Below are 16,645 nucleotides of genomic sequence, written 5' to 3'. Positions count from 1 at the left end.
CAGGTGCGTCATGCAACAGGCCGATGCAGGTCAGTGACCCACATGACAGCTGCCTGAAGTGTTTGGGGAAAGCCCATAGGAAGGACAAGTGTCGTCGTATTTGTAAAAAATTTCATCCTTGCACACCTTGGAACTGCCCTATAACGTCTTCAACAAGGACAAGGTCTAGCTGAGACTGCGCCCAGCTTTTCTGCCCAAGGTGGGGGTCTCAGTTTCATTCAAGCCAGGACATTTACTTACTCTTCTTTCCAAAGCCACATAAGTCAGAGAAGGAGTGTAGACTGAATGTCTTGGACATTAGGTCACTAGCCTTCTACATCGATGGAACCAAGCCATTCCGTAAGTCTGTGTAATCACAGTGGCTGACAGGATGAAAGGTCACCCTGTATCCACCCAAAGAATTTCTTCTTGGATCACTGCCTGCATTTGCTGCTGCTACAATCAATCGAAGGTGCCCCCCCCCGGAGCAATTGTCACCATCCACTCGACCAGAGCGCAGGCCTCTTCAGTGGCTTTTCTGGCCCAGGTGCCTATCCAGGACATCTGTAGGGCGGCCACCTGGTTGTCCATCCATACATTTGTCCCACTGCGCACTTACTCAGCAGGCCTGGGACGATGGTGGCTTCGGTAGGGCAGTATTGCAAGCCACAAAACTCTGCACTCTGAGCCCACCTCCTTAGATACTGCTTGTGAGTCATGTAGAATGGAATCGACATGAGCAAGCACTTGAAGAGAGAGGTTATGAAAAGTAGGCTTTTCTTTCTTTGTTCTTCGAGATGTGTTGCTCATGTCCATTCCATTACCTGCCCTCCTACCCCTCTGTCCAAGTTGCTGGCAAGAAGGAACTGAGAGGACGTAGGGTTAGCGGTGCCTAATATACCGACGTGTGAGCGTAGCACTCTCGGGGGCATCACAGCCGACCCTACATATACTGCTAAAGCAAAAGTCTCTGACGACTGTGCACATGAGCACGTGCACATTTAGAATGGAGCAACACATCTTGAAGAACAACAGTTGCGAAAGGTATGTAACACGTTTGTGTGTTTACCATACTTGAAATGTTAATGATTCCCACTAGCTTTTGCTTTTTAAAATTTGTCTGTGGTGAAAGAAGGAATGTTGATTGCATCTCTTTAAACTATTCAGCCTCTTCCCTATTACCTGCTGAGCTGGGGACAGTAAAGCTGGGATTCTCTAGTAACAGAAGTAACTCCATTTTGGTAATGAGCGAGTGATTCCTAAATACACATTTCATAAATTGCTTTGTGCTCACAGAACATAGAAGGAGTTGGAAGTAATGCTATAGCTAGGCGCTGGCAGGTACATAGAAGGGAATTGTGTAAATGGACAGATGAAGATTTGGGTGTTTGCAGTTAAATGGTGTCAAAAGTTACTAGCAGAAGTCATCTCAGGATGAGAAGAGAAAAAAAGCAGAGCAGAACGGAACTTAAGCCATTTACTCATGCAGATGCCTAGCAGTGTTGTCCATGCAGCCTTACTTATACCATATTTATTATGAACCCAGAAAGGCCACAACGTATTTTAAAAAGTAAGTTTATCTTTTTACGGAGTTCCAGCTGACTTTCGAAAAAGTCCTTGTTAATACTATAGACCTTATAATGATAAAATCCATTTATAGCCTTCAGTTACTAAGCAACGAAGGACAAAGAACTGAACTTTTTCACTCATTACTAAATTCTATATGTTAGTGCTCTGGTTTTGTAAGGAAAACATCAGGAAGATAACACCTAACCTCAGATTTCTGATATTTTGTTCTGTTTGTCTAAAGTTTAACCAATCCAAAGGAAAGTGGTTTTTCTGTGTTTTGAACTGTTTCAAAAACAGTTTGACAGCCCAAGTCTAGTAAATGGAGTAAAATATCAGAACCCCTGATGTCCAGTCTATTTGTTTTGTACTGATCCCAGCAAGCAGATGACTATGAAATGAAATAGTCTTCAATACCTGCATTTTAGGGTGCAAAATATGGACCTACATCTACCTCCCTTACATTTATATTTCATTGAATGATGTATGCAAACAACGGTTCTCGAAGTGTGATGTGAAGAAAACGTCTCGTGTCTAGAGCTGCTCCCACTACCTCTTCCATGCTGCTTACTGCTTTCTACATTTCTCATCCCTCCTTGCATGTGGAAATCTAGCCCCAGTATGAAAGTGTGGCCCTTCTATCATGTGCAGGAGAGTTTTATCTGAAGGCAGGGGCAATGTGGTTGTCTTTTGTACACATGAGCAAGTGAGCTACAGCATTTTGCATGTGCTGGAGTCTGATGTATTAGGATCTGGGGAAACCATGGACTGAATAAAGAAAAGGAGTACTTGTGGCACCTTAGAGACTAACAAATTTATTAGAGCATGAGCTTTCGTGAGCTACATAAAGCTTATGCTCTAATAAATTTGTTAGTCTCTAAGGTGCCACAAGTACTCCTTTTCTTTTTGTGAATACAGACTAACACGGCTGCTACTCTGAAACATGGACTGAATGTCAATCTTTCTTTGTTTTTAATTGAAGGGCAAGATGTGCATGGAGCCCTGGAGAATGCTATGGTGGATACAAGTATGTTGGAAGAATTCCTTGGCAGTGACTTGGAATTTGGAGCCTTGTAAGTATTAGCAATGAGAACTGAACTTGTTAGCACATTTCTTGGGTTCTGTAATCACAACATTGCTACTGTGTGAACACAGCAATCACACCTCAAGTCCCATTCAAATCTGTGTTCTACAGAAAGTAACAATCAAACAGAGGTCCTGATCCTTTCTTGAAGCTATATGTCTTGAAAAAAGAGAGGGAGATGGCAATTGAAACATGATTTTCTTTTAAGGTACAGTAGAGTTAAAGGCGTGGATGATACTGAAGGATAGGCTCATTGATAACTTTCACATTAGTTATTGTGGTAAATTTAAACATGTCAAACATATTACTTTTTTGTGGATAGGAACTGCTGCTTCCATCCTAATGTCCCTTTCATAACTAAGAAACAACTCATTGATCTCTTTAAAAAATAATTTGTAAATAACAATGATACACCATTCTATAGAGCATAATTGAGGACAACTTACGATGGACCACAAATCTATCAGACCTTAAAACACAGATAATTCATCCTAACTGCCAGATGACTGTCATTAAATACAAAAGATTATTATTCAAAGCCTGAAATCTGCCAACACAAGGTCAAAGAATGTTTGTGATAGGGGAGGGTAAAACCTCATGCCATTTCTCATTCTGGACATACACATACACTGCACAGATTTACAGTGGGCTAAAGGCTATTACTGACCCATTTTCATTCATGAATTATGAATAAACTTTATCTCAGTTTGCAGGCAGAGAAAAAATAAGAATATAAGGAATGCTTTACTTGGATACTTGCAGTCTTAATTTTTAGTATCACTAAGCATATAGAAAGAACCAGATTACAGATGATTAAACCTCCTTTAAAATGAGACTTCACTTCTCATGACCAGTTAACAGGTTAAATAGGAAAAGTCTATTACTCCATATCTACTACCACCACTATGAATCTACAGGAGATATAATATTATATACTTGTAGATAACTGCTGTATAATCATGTAAGTCTTTTTATATATACATAAATAAAAATGTGTGGGGGGGGTACAAAATATCAAATGTATTGTATTTTGGGGGCTTAACTGATTTTTAACTATAGTGAAGTGTAGTAACATTTTATTAATTATTAGATTAACAGTTCAATAACTATTCTTGTCAAAATTCGGTAACTAAAATTATTCTCTGCATTGAAGTATGAAAAACAAAACCAAAAATAAAGTTTTACGGAGAAATCCGTATAAATCCACATGTAGAGCCTGGGCATATTTAAAATACAGATAAAAGAAAATTATACACAATTCCATTAAAGAGAAAAGTATATTAATAAAACTTTTTCTCTGTTTTTTTGAAAGAAGATATTCATATTACTAAGAAGGAGCAAGGATACAACGCTGATACAAAAGATATCAGGCATGGTGCAGTGAATATAAAAAGTGGCCCAAATAAGTTTTTGCACTTACATTTTGAAATGCTCTTTAGGAACAATGCATACTATGTTGCAGGCACAAACAGAGTAGAATCTCAGTGAGTTGCTATTATATGTTTTTAAAAATTGTGAGTGCCATGGAATACATAATCTGCACTTCTCTCCTTTTGCACAGTGAAGCTGAAGCAATATGTGGTTTTCCCCACCTTTTTCCATAGTAAAGACAAAAAGTAAGGGACAAATGAAAAGTAAAATATTGAATTTTTGTTTCCCAAGTGGATACTTAATGGATGTACCAAGTTTGTGATTCAAGTTTATTTCAAACATTTTTTTTTAAACACAAAACCATGGTATTTTTCCAACTTGAATCTACAGTAGTTTCCTTCCCCTTTCAATGACTGTTTACTTTCCTTCTTCTAGTAGTGCTTAAAATATGTTGTTGGACTTTCATTTGAAATATAAAACAGAAATTAGATGGGTACCGGAGGCAGTGTTTGAAACCAGGAAACATACAGTGTATATATAAGGGAAGTTACAGGCTTTTGCCTCATAAAATTTGAACTGTAAATCTGTAAATCAGTTTCCTAACTCTAGTTTGTTAAAAGTTAGAAAACAATGTTTAAATGTTAAATACAGTTTTTAAAAGCTCTAGAAATATCTCCTTACTCTGAAGAAAACTTTAAATGTTATTCATATACTCACTTCTTAAAGGACATTCACCGAGTCACATCTGGTCCAAAATGTAGGTTTTTATAAATGTGACATTTTATATAATCAAGAGCAATAGAACCTTGAAATGCACCACAACATGTAAGTGAAATGGATTGCAAACAAAAGTGAAACTGACTTGTCTTTCATAGTGTACAAAGTAAGACATACAAAATTAAACAGTATAAATAGTAGAATGTAAACTAGATCACTGAAACTCTATTTTAATCACAAAAAGCGTTTGCAATAGAGGTAAGGGCATTTTTGTGTTAATATTTTTAACTTAACAGCATCCTTTTAAATAATTGCTTTCTATTTAACCTTGTAGCAGGCCACTGGGTGTTGTACAAGCAGATAGTGCTCCTCCCGCACCACCCAAAAAAAATCCTTTGCTATTAGCTTTCTTTTATTAACCTGTCTATTTATAAATCCTACACATCAATTTCTCAAGCAGCGTTTCAAAGTAGAGATTCAGGCTGAAATTTACAAAAGAGCCTATGGGAGTTATGCACCCAACTTTGACTGAATTTCCATTTCCTTTTGCATTTAAATAATTCCTACCTTTAACTGAGGGTCTCTTCCAGTTCTAGGAAAATGACAATGTTATTGCATAAGCAATTCCCTGCCTTGGGCTCCTTTCACAGTCCCAGCTGGAGTGTATGTGTGAGAGCTGCCTCTTGGCCAACATCAGGAATTGAATGAGGGTGGAGGAGCAGCTCAGCAGCTTGAAATGGAGAGTCAACCTCTTAAATTTAGAGCTGTAAGAGACCCTATGTTGACTGGGGACACACAATACACTGGCCAATGGGTTACACATGCAGCTCTTATCTTTACAGACCATTTTAATGTAGTGTGATGTCTGAGACTGGCTTGCATGGTTATGAGCCTAACAAAAATATCATTTGTAATGTATTTTAATTCATTCAGATTTCTAAAATGCAACCATAGGCACCGAGACTGTTCTGGGCAGCTACCCCATCGGTCGAACAAAGTGGGAGTGGGGTTTATTATATGGTATGAATAGCTGGTCTTAAATGATAAGGTTACGCTGGCTTTTGTGCTTTTGCCTCAGCAGGGCTGTGTGCATTTAAAAAAAAAAAAAATCTACCAATCCTCGGTATTCCTGAGCATTTTGGGAGTTAGCTATGAAAAATACAAATATTGATCCCCTGTTAAGGTCTTCCAAACTGAGCTGAAAAATTACATGGGGATGAAAATGAGTCCAAATAGACTGCCTGAGGGCGCTGAGCAAAGTGCGCTTCTTGCCTGGAAACCTTGCCCTGAACTCCCTCTTTCCCAGTGAGTTTGCAGGGGTCTGGCTCTAGTTTCTATCTGAATCAGACAAATGCAAATTCAACCTCCTTCCATTGTGTCCCGTTCCCTCTCCTCTCCACTATTCCTACTTTGCGTCTCTTAATTTCCACAGCGCTGAAGTCCTTTGGAGGCCAAAGCATAAGCCAGAACAAATTTATCTAAAGCTGATACCTTCTGCTGATGAAGATACTGGGCATCTCCCATCCACAGCCTAGAGAGAAAGGGAATTTTAAATTTTTATAGGCAGGCCAAGCCTTTACGACTACCAGGTCCATATATTATGAATTACTCATGTGGTTTGAGGTAGTTAAAGATTGGCTTATGATTATTATGCATTTCTTTTCTTAGTGAAATAAAAATATCCTTTTCATCTCCAGGCAAAGCCTGTTACCAGAATCCCCGCCAGATTCAGGATCAGAACCATATTCTCCAGCACAACTGAAGGGTGGGTTGTGCGAGTTCTAATCTTACTGTACTATTAGCATTCTTTCTATTCTCTTTGTTTGAAATGTTTCATTTGTTATTCCTTGCAGCTTTACATTATGATGCTTCAGGGCCCACTGGACTGCGGCCGTCACTTTCCTTCCCTTCTGCGGGGGCACCCGATACGTTTCCTTGTAGATACCCTGACAGTTTCTCTGACGTGAGCACCAATGGACATTCTTGTGGTGTTCCCCAAGACTGTTGTCTCAAGACAGATAATGCCATGTCTCCCTGGAATACTTCTATATCCTCCAGCTGTCTGGGTTTAAATTATTCCTACCTTCAGCCAAGGGCCTCTCATAGTGCTGGGTAAGGTATAATTCTATTATGTAGGAAGGAAGGCAGATACAGAAAAGGGAAGAAAAGGAGTACTTGTGGCACCTTAGAGACTAACAAATTTATTAGAGCATAAGCTTTCGTGAGCTACAGCTCACTTCATCGGATGCATCTGATGCAAGCTTATGCTCTAATAAATTTGTTAGTCTCTAAGGTGCCACAAGTACTCCTTTTCTTTTTGCGAATACAGACTAACACGGCTGCTACTCTGAAACCTGTCAGAAAAGGGAAGGTGGCAGCTGCTCTTAAGAGCTATATGGTTTCAGTCTGGAAAGAACCATGTGTAGAAAAATACCTGTGGGTACAAGTTTCTCCACATGGTGGCTCTGTTTAGACATTTTATGGGATCCTTATCGGCTATTGTTCTTTAAGCACCATATTTTAAAGATTAAAAAACAGATTAAAACCAAAAGCAATTCAATTCAATAAAAAGTTACAAGGTTAGAGAGAGATTGTAAGCTAATGAGTAGCTGGGATGGCAGAAATATCTCTGGTATTTTACAACACCCATTTGAGGGATTTTATTTTCACAAGTTAACATTCTGACATGAGGCATGAGAAAAACCAGCTCATCTTACTCGTGTGATAAAACCGAATACTCATTATATACTTGATATAGTCTTCAGCCACCAAAATGTGTTGGGTGCTTAATAATAAAACAAATAAAGATTAAGGCAAAACCCCTTTCCCTCAGTGCCTAATCAAAATACCTTGGCAGGGAAAGGGTAACCATCCCCCAGGTTGTGGACTGGAATCTATTTTGACTTGTAGCCCTTGCCACTACACCTGTCTGGGTGGCAAATTAAAGGTCTCAAAGATCCATTTAGCGGCAGATCCTCCAGCCCTGTCTCTTCTCCCATGTGGAACTAGACTCCATGCTGCACAAGAGGTGCATCATATCCCCCTCCTCCTTATATAGCAGAAACTCTGTAAATGGCCTTTTTCCTTCTCCACAGAGGAGGGAACAGAGTTTTCCCCTGTCTGACTAAACCCATTCAGGAATAAGGCTGGGATTTTAGTACAACTGGCCCAAAACAAACTCAATCTCTGTGGTGTGCTGTGTATGTAAAACTTGCTTTAAAAAGGGTGAATTCCTTGGTCACATGGAATAAAAAGGACACTGGTATTTAAGACTGAAAAGCATAAGTCACTTAATTCAGTAAAAATAAAACAGAATCAGAACTCGAGTAAAAGTTCTGTTGGAAATCAGGTACTTGGGTGTTATCTTATACCTTTAGTTATTCTGTGGAGTACTAATGTACAATGTATTTTTTTTTAAGTATTTCCCTGGCATCAGCTAAAAAGAGAAGGCACTCACAATTGTCAGAAGATGCCACTGATTCTCCACTATGGACTAACAACTCTCTGCAGGGTAAGTGTTTCATATTGTTGACCACTAGGACATTTTGACAGTCACGCTAGTGCTGGCTCAGAAAAGATAACAGTATTAAACCTGACAGGACAGGCTCCTTCAGACAATTTTCTTCATTGTTTGTTCAAAAGTGAGGAACTATCTGTTTTTGCAGGTTACAGATGAAACTTTAATTGTTCACACACACTGAGTGCACTCTTCAGCCAAAGGGTTCTGTCCTTCTTACATGCGTGAGCCTGTGGAACATAAAGGATTCTGTACTCAGTTGACCTAGTCAACACAAAGTTCACTAGGGCATGGAAACCATCTTGGGTCAGCTTAACAGGTCATTAATGTGGGGGGCAGAAGAAAGGAAGAGAATGCATTTCAGCGTCACTCGCCATCTGATTTGACAGCTCCCTTTCTTCTATAAAATGTATCTATATAAGGGTCTGATAAAAGCTCTTTGTTTTTTCCCCAACATTAATATAATTCAGGGTTTTATCATGATGAAAATGCTGAGTCTATAATAGTCCATATGTACCAAAAGGCTCATTGGGCTTCTACAGGATTGATTCAACTTTGGCATATGAGGTTGTATGTAACCGAATAGTTAGTTCACAATGAACAATTTATCTGATGAATTTAAGCCTTTCAGTGAGAAGCTTGTATTTAGCTGTGACACTCTTTGTGCATTTCCCAGACCTGAAGAAGAGCTCTGTGTAGCTTGAAAGCTTGTCTCTCTCACCAGCAGAAGTTAGTCCAATAGAAGATATTACCTCACCCACCTTGTCTCTCTAATATCCTGGGACTGACACAGCTACAACAACACTGCATAGTCAGAAGCCTGGCACTCTTTCAGACTTATAAGTTGTTTGAAATTATTAGATGAATTTTTGTGGTGGTTTCTTTTATCAACTAGTATATGGATTGACCCCAAACCTTTCTTTAAGTATCTGTTGTTTGAGCTGTGTTGGTAAATTGTGATTGGTCAGATGAGTCACATGGTATTGCTACTATTCCTGATGGAATGGATAAACAAGCAGTTGTAGATGCTTGCTTATCTGAATTTAAAATGTTAGATTTTAATAATGGTGATTCAGCTTTGAAATTTGCTCTGTGAAAACATTTGTCAGTAAAACCCAGTGGCTCAATTTTAGTGGACTGTGAACACACAAGGGGCTCAAACATGGCAGAAGGAAATTAGTTTAAAAATCGAAATGAGTAACCAGAGAACATTGTTTGTAGTATTCACCCAGCTGTCTGTCAGAAACACAGTTATTGCAGCTAAGGGCTCTGGGCTGCAATTATTTCAACAGTACTGTGCTCTTTCTGTCACACAGTGCCGCCTTAGGCTACGTAAGGATTCTTAGATTCCTTGCTCACTGTAGTGTATGCTATATTTTGGACTCCACTCCATTTATTTGTCTCCCACATGAAGTGCTCCTCAGCCGTCATGACATGTGGAGTATCTCAAGCGTCAGCACTGACGCTGGCTGCTTCAAGCTGATGTAATCGGCAGTCTGGGATGTTTCTCATGATAAAGCATTAAGCAGTGATTGGCCAGCCAGTTTGAATGGCTGAATGTTACTTCTTTTTTTTTTTTTCTTTTTTTCTTTTCTTTGTTATGGAACTAAATATTTGTTTGTTTGGACTGGTAGATTTTTTATTTTAAGCTTATTGCAAGGGGTGGGGTATTTGATATTTCTGGCATTTCTTCTTCCTTTGCTAGATCTTGTCACAAAACGATTATTTCAAAAATTAAAATGCTTAGCTGACAAATGATTTTTTTTTTTGCCATGTAAAAGTTGCCTTTTTGGGGGTGGGGGAGAGTAGAAGAATTAAAAGCAGTGCTACCTGAGTGATATCTTAGAGCATGAAAGGTAAAAAAAAACCAAAAAACAAATGCTCTTTGACAATAAAAAAAAAAAAGGCAGGAAAATATTTTCGGAATAGCTACAAAGGAAAACAACTTTTTTTTATTTGCTGGTTTTCTGCAGTGTTACTGGCTAGCCCTGGCATGTAGCAAATGAACTGTGGTGTTTGTCTCTTCACAGTGACAGTAAAGGACTGTGGCACTGAAGTGCAAGACTATGACAGCGATGGACAGAATGTAGCGGCTGTGGACAAATGTTATCAGACTCTAACATGGCAGCCGTATCAAACTTCTCACTGGAGCAGCTTATTTAACTATAGTTACGAAAAACTGTAAGCATAGATATTTACACTTGGATTTATTTTTGTTTGTTTGCACTGAGCTGCTGAAATAAATGGTATATGTAGTTTTCAGAATGAAATGAGGTGGGGAGGGAAAGTGACAGTCAGAAGTGAGGATGAATCTGTTCACCAGATTTTAAGGAATCACTGAATGTTCATGCCAAGCATTCTGATATATTTTTTTTTCAACACAGCAGATGGACTCTAAATCAGGTGGCTTCAGGCATGAGAACACTTCCAAGCTAACTTAAATCTATTTGATTTTTTCCCTCCTTTTGGCAAAACCAATTGGAGCAAGTAACTATTGCACATACTGCACATCACCTTCCCATGGCCTAGGTCCTCTTAATGTAGTTACCTTTGTTACTTTGTTATTGCTGCATGGGCTCTTATAACCTATGCTACAAGGTTTTAATATTGTGCACTTGTTTTTAGAGTTTGCCTGTACAGACACAGAATTTTGCAGCAGCAACAAAAGGGGAAAAAAACCTCCCCAATATCAACATATTACCTTCGGAAAGGTCACTGCAAGTTCAATCCTCCCTCCATCCCCCAATTTTCTATGTTCTCGTATTCTGAGAACATTTTTTTAGCAGAGATCCTTCCACGTCAGCTTGTTTATCCCCCAGGGTTGCAGCAATTAGTCACTGTGCACAGTAGAGAAGTTTTTTAAGTGCTAGGGTTAGCTTGTATTTTCCTCCAGTTCCACCCTCCAAAAATAAAAAAAACACTTGCCAAAAAACACTTGCCAAAAAAGGTTAATTTGGGTGCGTCATGTTCAGCCCTGAACATTAGTGTCTCCCATTTATGCACAGACAGCACTATGTAGCTGCAATATGAGGTGTGGGTTGTTTTTTTTTGTTTGTTTTTAACACAACCCCATTCTGAAGGGATTGAGAGTAGCAGCCGTGTTAGTCTGTATTCGCAAAAAGAAAAGGAGTACTTGTGTACTTAGTCTCTAAGGTACCACAAGTCCTCCTTTTCTTTTTACTCTGAAGGGACTGTTTTAAGGGTGAGCCAATAGTTCAATGTCTCTGCCTTTCAAACCTTGGTGCCTTTGCTGGGAAAGCCTACAAGCCTCCCACTGGGCTTGGAGAGGTGATTCTGGCCTGGATACCTCTCCACGAGGAAGTGGCCTTCCACAGCCAATATATTGCACATCCACTTTTAGTCAATGACTACATTTCAGCTGTGAATTAGAGGTGATAGGCTCTGAATCCAGTCTTATCAGCTATTTAATTTCCCAGATGTTCAAAACTTAAAACTGATGTACTTTTTTGGTGCATTATTTCAAGGAACAGATACTATGATGATTACCATAAAAGTACCTAAATAGATAAATTATGACCATTATTTGGTCACTAATGGGATTAGCATCTTTTTTTTTTTTTTTAGTATAGGTCCGTGTTAGTAGTCTTTCTCCCAAGATGCATTGTAGTTATGATCTGTGTACAGAATTTCTCTGCTTCCTGATATTATATCCTGTTTGTGTCAAAAGAACGTTAGTATTATCACTGCTAAGTCTATATAGATTGTCACTGAGCCTAAAAAACTTACTATTTCCTCTTTTTTTAGAATTTTGTTTCTAAGAAAAAAGTGCCATTTTCTTTTAATCTTTGGTATTTTCACCTTCACAGTTTACAGCAGGTGGGATTCCATTCTGAAACATGTTGTCTCAAGAGCCAATTTGTTCTTGTTATAAAAGCGAAGATGAGATGGAGCTAAAATTCTAGATCTGAAAATTCCCTTGTTCTGGGAAAATTTAAATCTGAGCTGTGTGGCTTTGGCCTGTTTCTATTAAAAAAAAAAAATTCTCAAATTTCAGCTAACTATTAAGTCATGGGTTAAGATTTTCAAAGGTAACTGCTGATTTTTGTGGGCCTCAGTTTTTGGGATATCCCATCTGAAACACCTTAAAGTGGCCTGAGTTTTCAGAGGGTGGATGCTCAGCGCTTTCAGAAAAGATGGCCCCTTTATGGTGTCTCAATTTGGACACCCAAAATTACTAGTTATTTCTGAAAATTCTGGCTTTTGAGTGTTAGTTTTTCAGCCTTCAGCAGTTGGAGTGTAAATGCTAATTAAAATAAAATCAGGTGCTGATCCTGCAAACATTTAAGAATGTGCTTAATGTTATACATGTTAGTAGTCCCATTAAGTTCAATGGAACTATTCATGTGTGTAAATGGTCACAGTCCTGTTTTAATGGGGTCACCAGGGCTCGTGTTCGACTTGCTGGGGCCCAGGGCCAAAGCCGAAGTGCGAATCCCACCACCCAGGGCTGAAGCCCAAGGGCTTCATGCCTGGGTGGTGAGATCAGGCTTCCGTCCTGGGTGGCAGGGCTTAGGTTACAGGCTACCTGCCTGGGGCTTGAAGCAATTGGGCTTCGGCTTTGGCCCCCCACCCAGGGTGGTGGGAGTCGAGCTTTGGCTTTGCCCCCATCTCGCCTGAGTGGGCGGGGCTTGGGCGGGCTCAAGCTTCAATCCCCCTCATGGGGTCGTGTCGTAATTTTTGTTGTCAGAAAGGGGCTGTGATGCCATGAAGTTTGAGAATCCCTGATTTAGGGGAAACAGAATTATGTATTTATATTAAAAAAAACCCTAATCTGTTTGTTTTCAAGTGCAAAAATGTTTACAACTCCCTTTAAATATTTAAATCCATCAGTTAACAAACTCTCCTCCACTTGCACTCTATCTATTTAATTTGCTGCTGCTGCTAAAGGATTTATTTACAGCTACATTTTAAAGAGATGTGTAAGGCATTGTTAGTCAGTGCACTAGAAATGGCCTCAAGTCACGGCTGACTGTTTTCGTAACGCACATACAGGGCATGATCTTCAATGTTTTATGTGCATGATTATCCTTTTTCACGTGAGCAACTTTACTGACATCAGTTGGACCACTTGTGCATAAACCTTTGTATATCCTGGGCCTGAAGGTTCTGATCCTGCAACCCCTCTGACCATGGAACTGATATCAACTTCAGTGGCAGCTCCATGTGTGGAGGGCTAGAAGGACTGGCTCTCAGTCTGTGATTTAACTCTGTGGATCAGATTACACCTCCCCTTAGATGAGTGGGAAGAAAGGTCTGAGAGAACATTTCTCTTCCCCTCCCATACACCTTGGGCCTCTGCATGGAGTCCACACAGAGTCCATCCCAGGGCTATGAAAGAAATTCTGTTGGATTTGCTAGCAATCCAGGCAGAGGTGTGCTGATGTGGAGTGTATTCCAGGAAAGCTGCACTGGAGGAGCACTGTCAACATTACAGAGGCATAGACAGGTGAAGCATGCTGCCTCCTCATGCTAGCATTCCAGCCGTCTGCCTCCTCCCCAGCCGCACCATGGCTCAGACTCATGAGAAACATAATTGAGCCCTAGTTAGGCAAAGGAAAAGGCTGGGCACCTTCAAATCCCAATAAAACTCCTTGCAAAATCAGGCCTAGATACTCCATGTGTTTCTTAACTGCTTTATGAAGATGTACCTGGGTACAGTAGGTAAGAATCCAAACATGACAGTACTCTTCAGAATAACCTTCAACCCAAATCATTCCTCTTGAGGAAGGAAAAGATGTACTTCTATTTCTTGACCTGTGTGTCTGCATTTAAGCAAATGTTCAGAAATTGCTTTAAATCGTCATCTTATAAATTGGCATTGCCCTTTCCTAGAAGAAATTTCAGAATTTATATAGAGGCTTAAGGAGTTTCTTCTTCTTCTTTAAAACCTGCTATACTCATTATGACTTACGTTAAAAAAAACAAGTGAATTCAGAAGCAGTATGGTAGTTTATGAAGCCTTTTTAGCTTTGCTCTCTATGCCAAAAAATCCATGATTAAAGTTTGTTCAAAAGATGATAGTCTTTATAAATCTTTTGTAAAATTTTTATATTAAATCCTTCCAACCTATAATGAGCAAATAAATGGATTAGTCTTGAAAAGCTGTCATTAATGGCTGTGCTAATGGGGGGTTCCATAGTGGAACTTGATCATTATCATCACATCTGTCATTAATGAGGAAAGTCATTCTTCGTATCTGGAAGATTTGCCATGTAGTCCTGTTACTTCAAGATTATCAATCACTTACGTCAGCAGACTGCAACCATTGTCTGGGTGGCTAATTCACTGGTTCTTTCTGGAAGATCTTTTGATCCCTTTCCCTGATGTGCTCTGAATCAGGGAATATAAAGACAGAGAACTTTTCTCTCTAGCTTATAAATTATCCCTTCCAATAAGTAGAATAGGGTTCCATTACTTTGTGGATGAGGAACAGCACTATAAAACAGTGCTTTATGGAGATCTTTCCAGAGTGCATGTGTCAACAGTTGTATGTTTGGCCTGAGTAAAACTCTACTCCACTTCAAAAGCTACTGTGAAAGTGTTTGGTTGCATGAATTCCGGAACAAAGCAAGATGTCTACTTGGCTGATTGGCATGTCAATAAACACAATGCATTTTCAGCTCAGTTACTTGTAGTGGTGTGTTTTGAGCTCTGGGAATAAACTGATATGGTTTGAAGGTGTGCTTTTCTATATGATTTGTAAGCGAGAATTGTGTAAACTTCCCCCACTCTTAACCTTCCTATATGTAAGGTGCCAGAGTAGAATTACAAGTCAATTTAAAAAGAATTCCTAGTCCTACCCTTATGAAGATAAAAGAACAACACATGCATAGCTGCCGACTTCTTCTCGCAATGGTGGGTCCTTGGCCCACCTCTACTCCTACCCCTGCCCCGCCTCCTCCCGCCCCCATTCCAACCCCTTCCCTAAAGTCCCCGCCCCAACTCTGCCCCCTCCCTGACCCTATTCAACTCCTTCCCCAAATCCTGCCCCAGCCCCACCTCTTCCCCACTTCCTTCCCTGAGCGCACCATGTTCCTGCTCCTCCCCCCCTCCCTCCCAGAGCTTGCTACAGCTGTTTGGTGGTGGAAAGCACTGGGAGGGAGGGAGGAGCGGAGATGCTGTGCACTGGGAGGAGGCGGTGGAGGAGAAGGTGAAGCGGCGGGGTGGGGCAGGGAGCTTGACTGCTAGTGGGTGCACAGCACCCACTAATTTTTCCCTGTGGGCACTTGAATTCCGGAGCACCCACAGAGTCGACACCTATGAACACATGTACACATGTAGATCTGTTGCTTGAGATTATACATAATCCCACTTTCATTTAATCAGTGTAACACGGTTGCAAAAAAATCAACATCATTCTGGGATGTATTAGCAGGAGTGTTTTAAGCAAGACACGAGAAGTAATTATTCCACTCTACTCTGTGCTGATTAGGCCTTAACTGGAGTATTGTGTCCAGTTCTGGGCACCACATTTCAGGAGAGATGTGGACAAATTGGAGAAAGTCCAGAGAAGAGCAACAAAAATGATTAAAGGTTTAGAAAACATGACCTATGAGGGAACACTGAAAAAATTGGGTTTGATTAATCTGGAAAAGAGAAGACTGAGAGGGGACATAATAGTTTTCAAGTACATAAAAGGTTGAGGGAGAAAAATTGTTGTTCTTAACCTCTGAGAATAGGACAAGAAGCAATGAGCTTAAATTTCAGCAAGGGAGGTTTAGGTGTTGGACATTAGGAAAAACTTTTGTCAGGGTGGTTAAGCACTGGAATAAATTGCCTAAGAAGGTTGTGGAATCTCCATCATTGAAGATTTTTAAGAGCAGATTAGACAAACACCTGTCAGGAATGGTCTAGATAATACTTTGTCCTGCCATGAGTGCAGGGGACTGGACTAGATGACCTCTCAAGGTCCCTTCCAGTCCTAGAATTTCATTATTTATTTAACTTCACCCAAAGGAACATGAGCAGGGTTTGTCACTGAAATGTATGTTTGCTTACTGCAGCCGTTCTTTATTCCTATTTTCGTAGCCCTGATGTAGGATACCACATTGTCACAGACAAAGGATTTAATTTTTCAACAGCAGATGATGCTTTTGTATGCCAGAAGAAGAACCATTTCCAGATCACAGTCCACATCAGTGTTGTTGGGAATCCAAAATATGTCAAAACCCAGCTGGGGTTGAAACCTATCGAAAAGTTTTACTTGAAAACTTTTGGAATTAAGGTAAGTCTCCCTGTGCTTTTAATTTCTCTTCATTATAAGTATGTGATTATCAATAGAGCAGGAGGAATAGTGCAAAAAGCAGTTGCAGTAATTTATTTTAATAAAAAACGGAATTCATTTAATTACTGATGACCCTTTTTGATAGTTTTTTGGTGACTGATAGAAT

General features: G+C 39.8%; 1 protein-coding gene across 1 annotated transcript in view; it reads left to right on the top strand.

Moving 5' to 3' along the window:
- Window positions 1–16,645, top strand: part of MYRFL (myelin regulatory factor like) — a 73,643-nt gene that overhangs the window by 7,937 nt on the left and 49,061 nt on the right. The window contains exons 2-7 of the mRNA XM_038372943.2: window positions 2,528–2,618; window positions 6,415–6,482; window positions 6,571–6,829; window positions 8,137–8,228; window positions 10,265–10,415; window positions 16,284–16,479. Coding sequence (XP_038228871.1) covers window positions 2,528–2,618; window positions 6,415–6,482; window positions 6,571–6,829; window positions 8,137–8,228; window positions 10,265–10,415; window positions 16,284–16,479 — 857 coding nt within the window. The remainder of the gene's footprint in view (window positions 1–2,527; window positions 2,619–6,414; window positions 6,483–6,570; window positions 6,830–8,136; window positions 8,229–10,264; window positions 10,416–16,283; window positions 16,480–16,645) is intronic.

This window comes from Dermochelys coriacea, chromosome 1 (genome assembly GCF_009764565.3).
Source record: "Dermochelys coriacea isolate rDerCor1 chromosome 1, rDerCor1.pri.v4, whole genome shotgun sequence".
In the NCBI taxonomy this organism is placed as follows: Eukaryota; Metazoa; Chordata; order Testudines; family Dermochelyidae; genus Dermochelys; species Dermochelys coriacea.
Note: the sequence above shows the minus strand (reverse complement) of the source record. Positions and strands in the feature narration are given on the sequence as shown.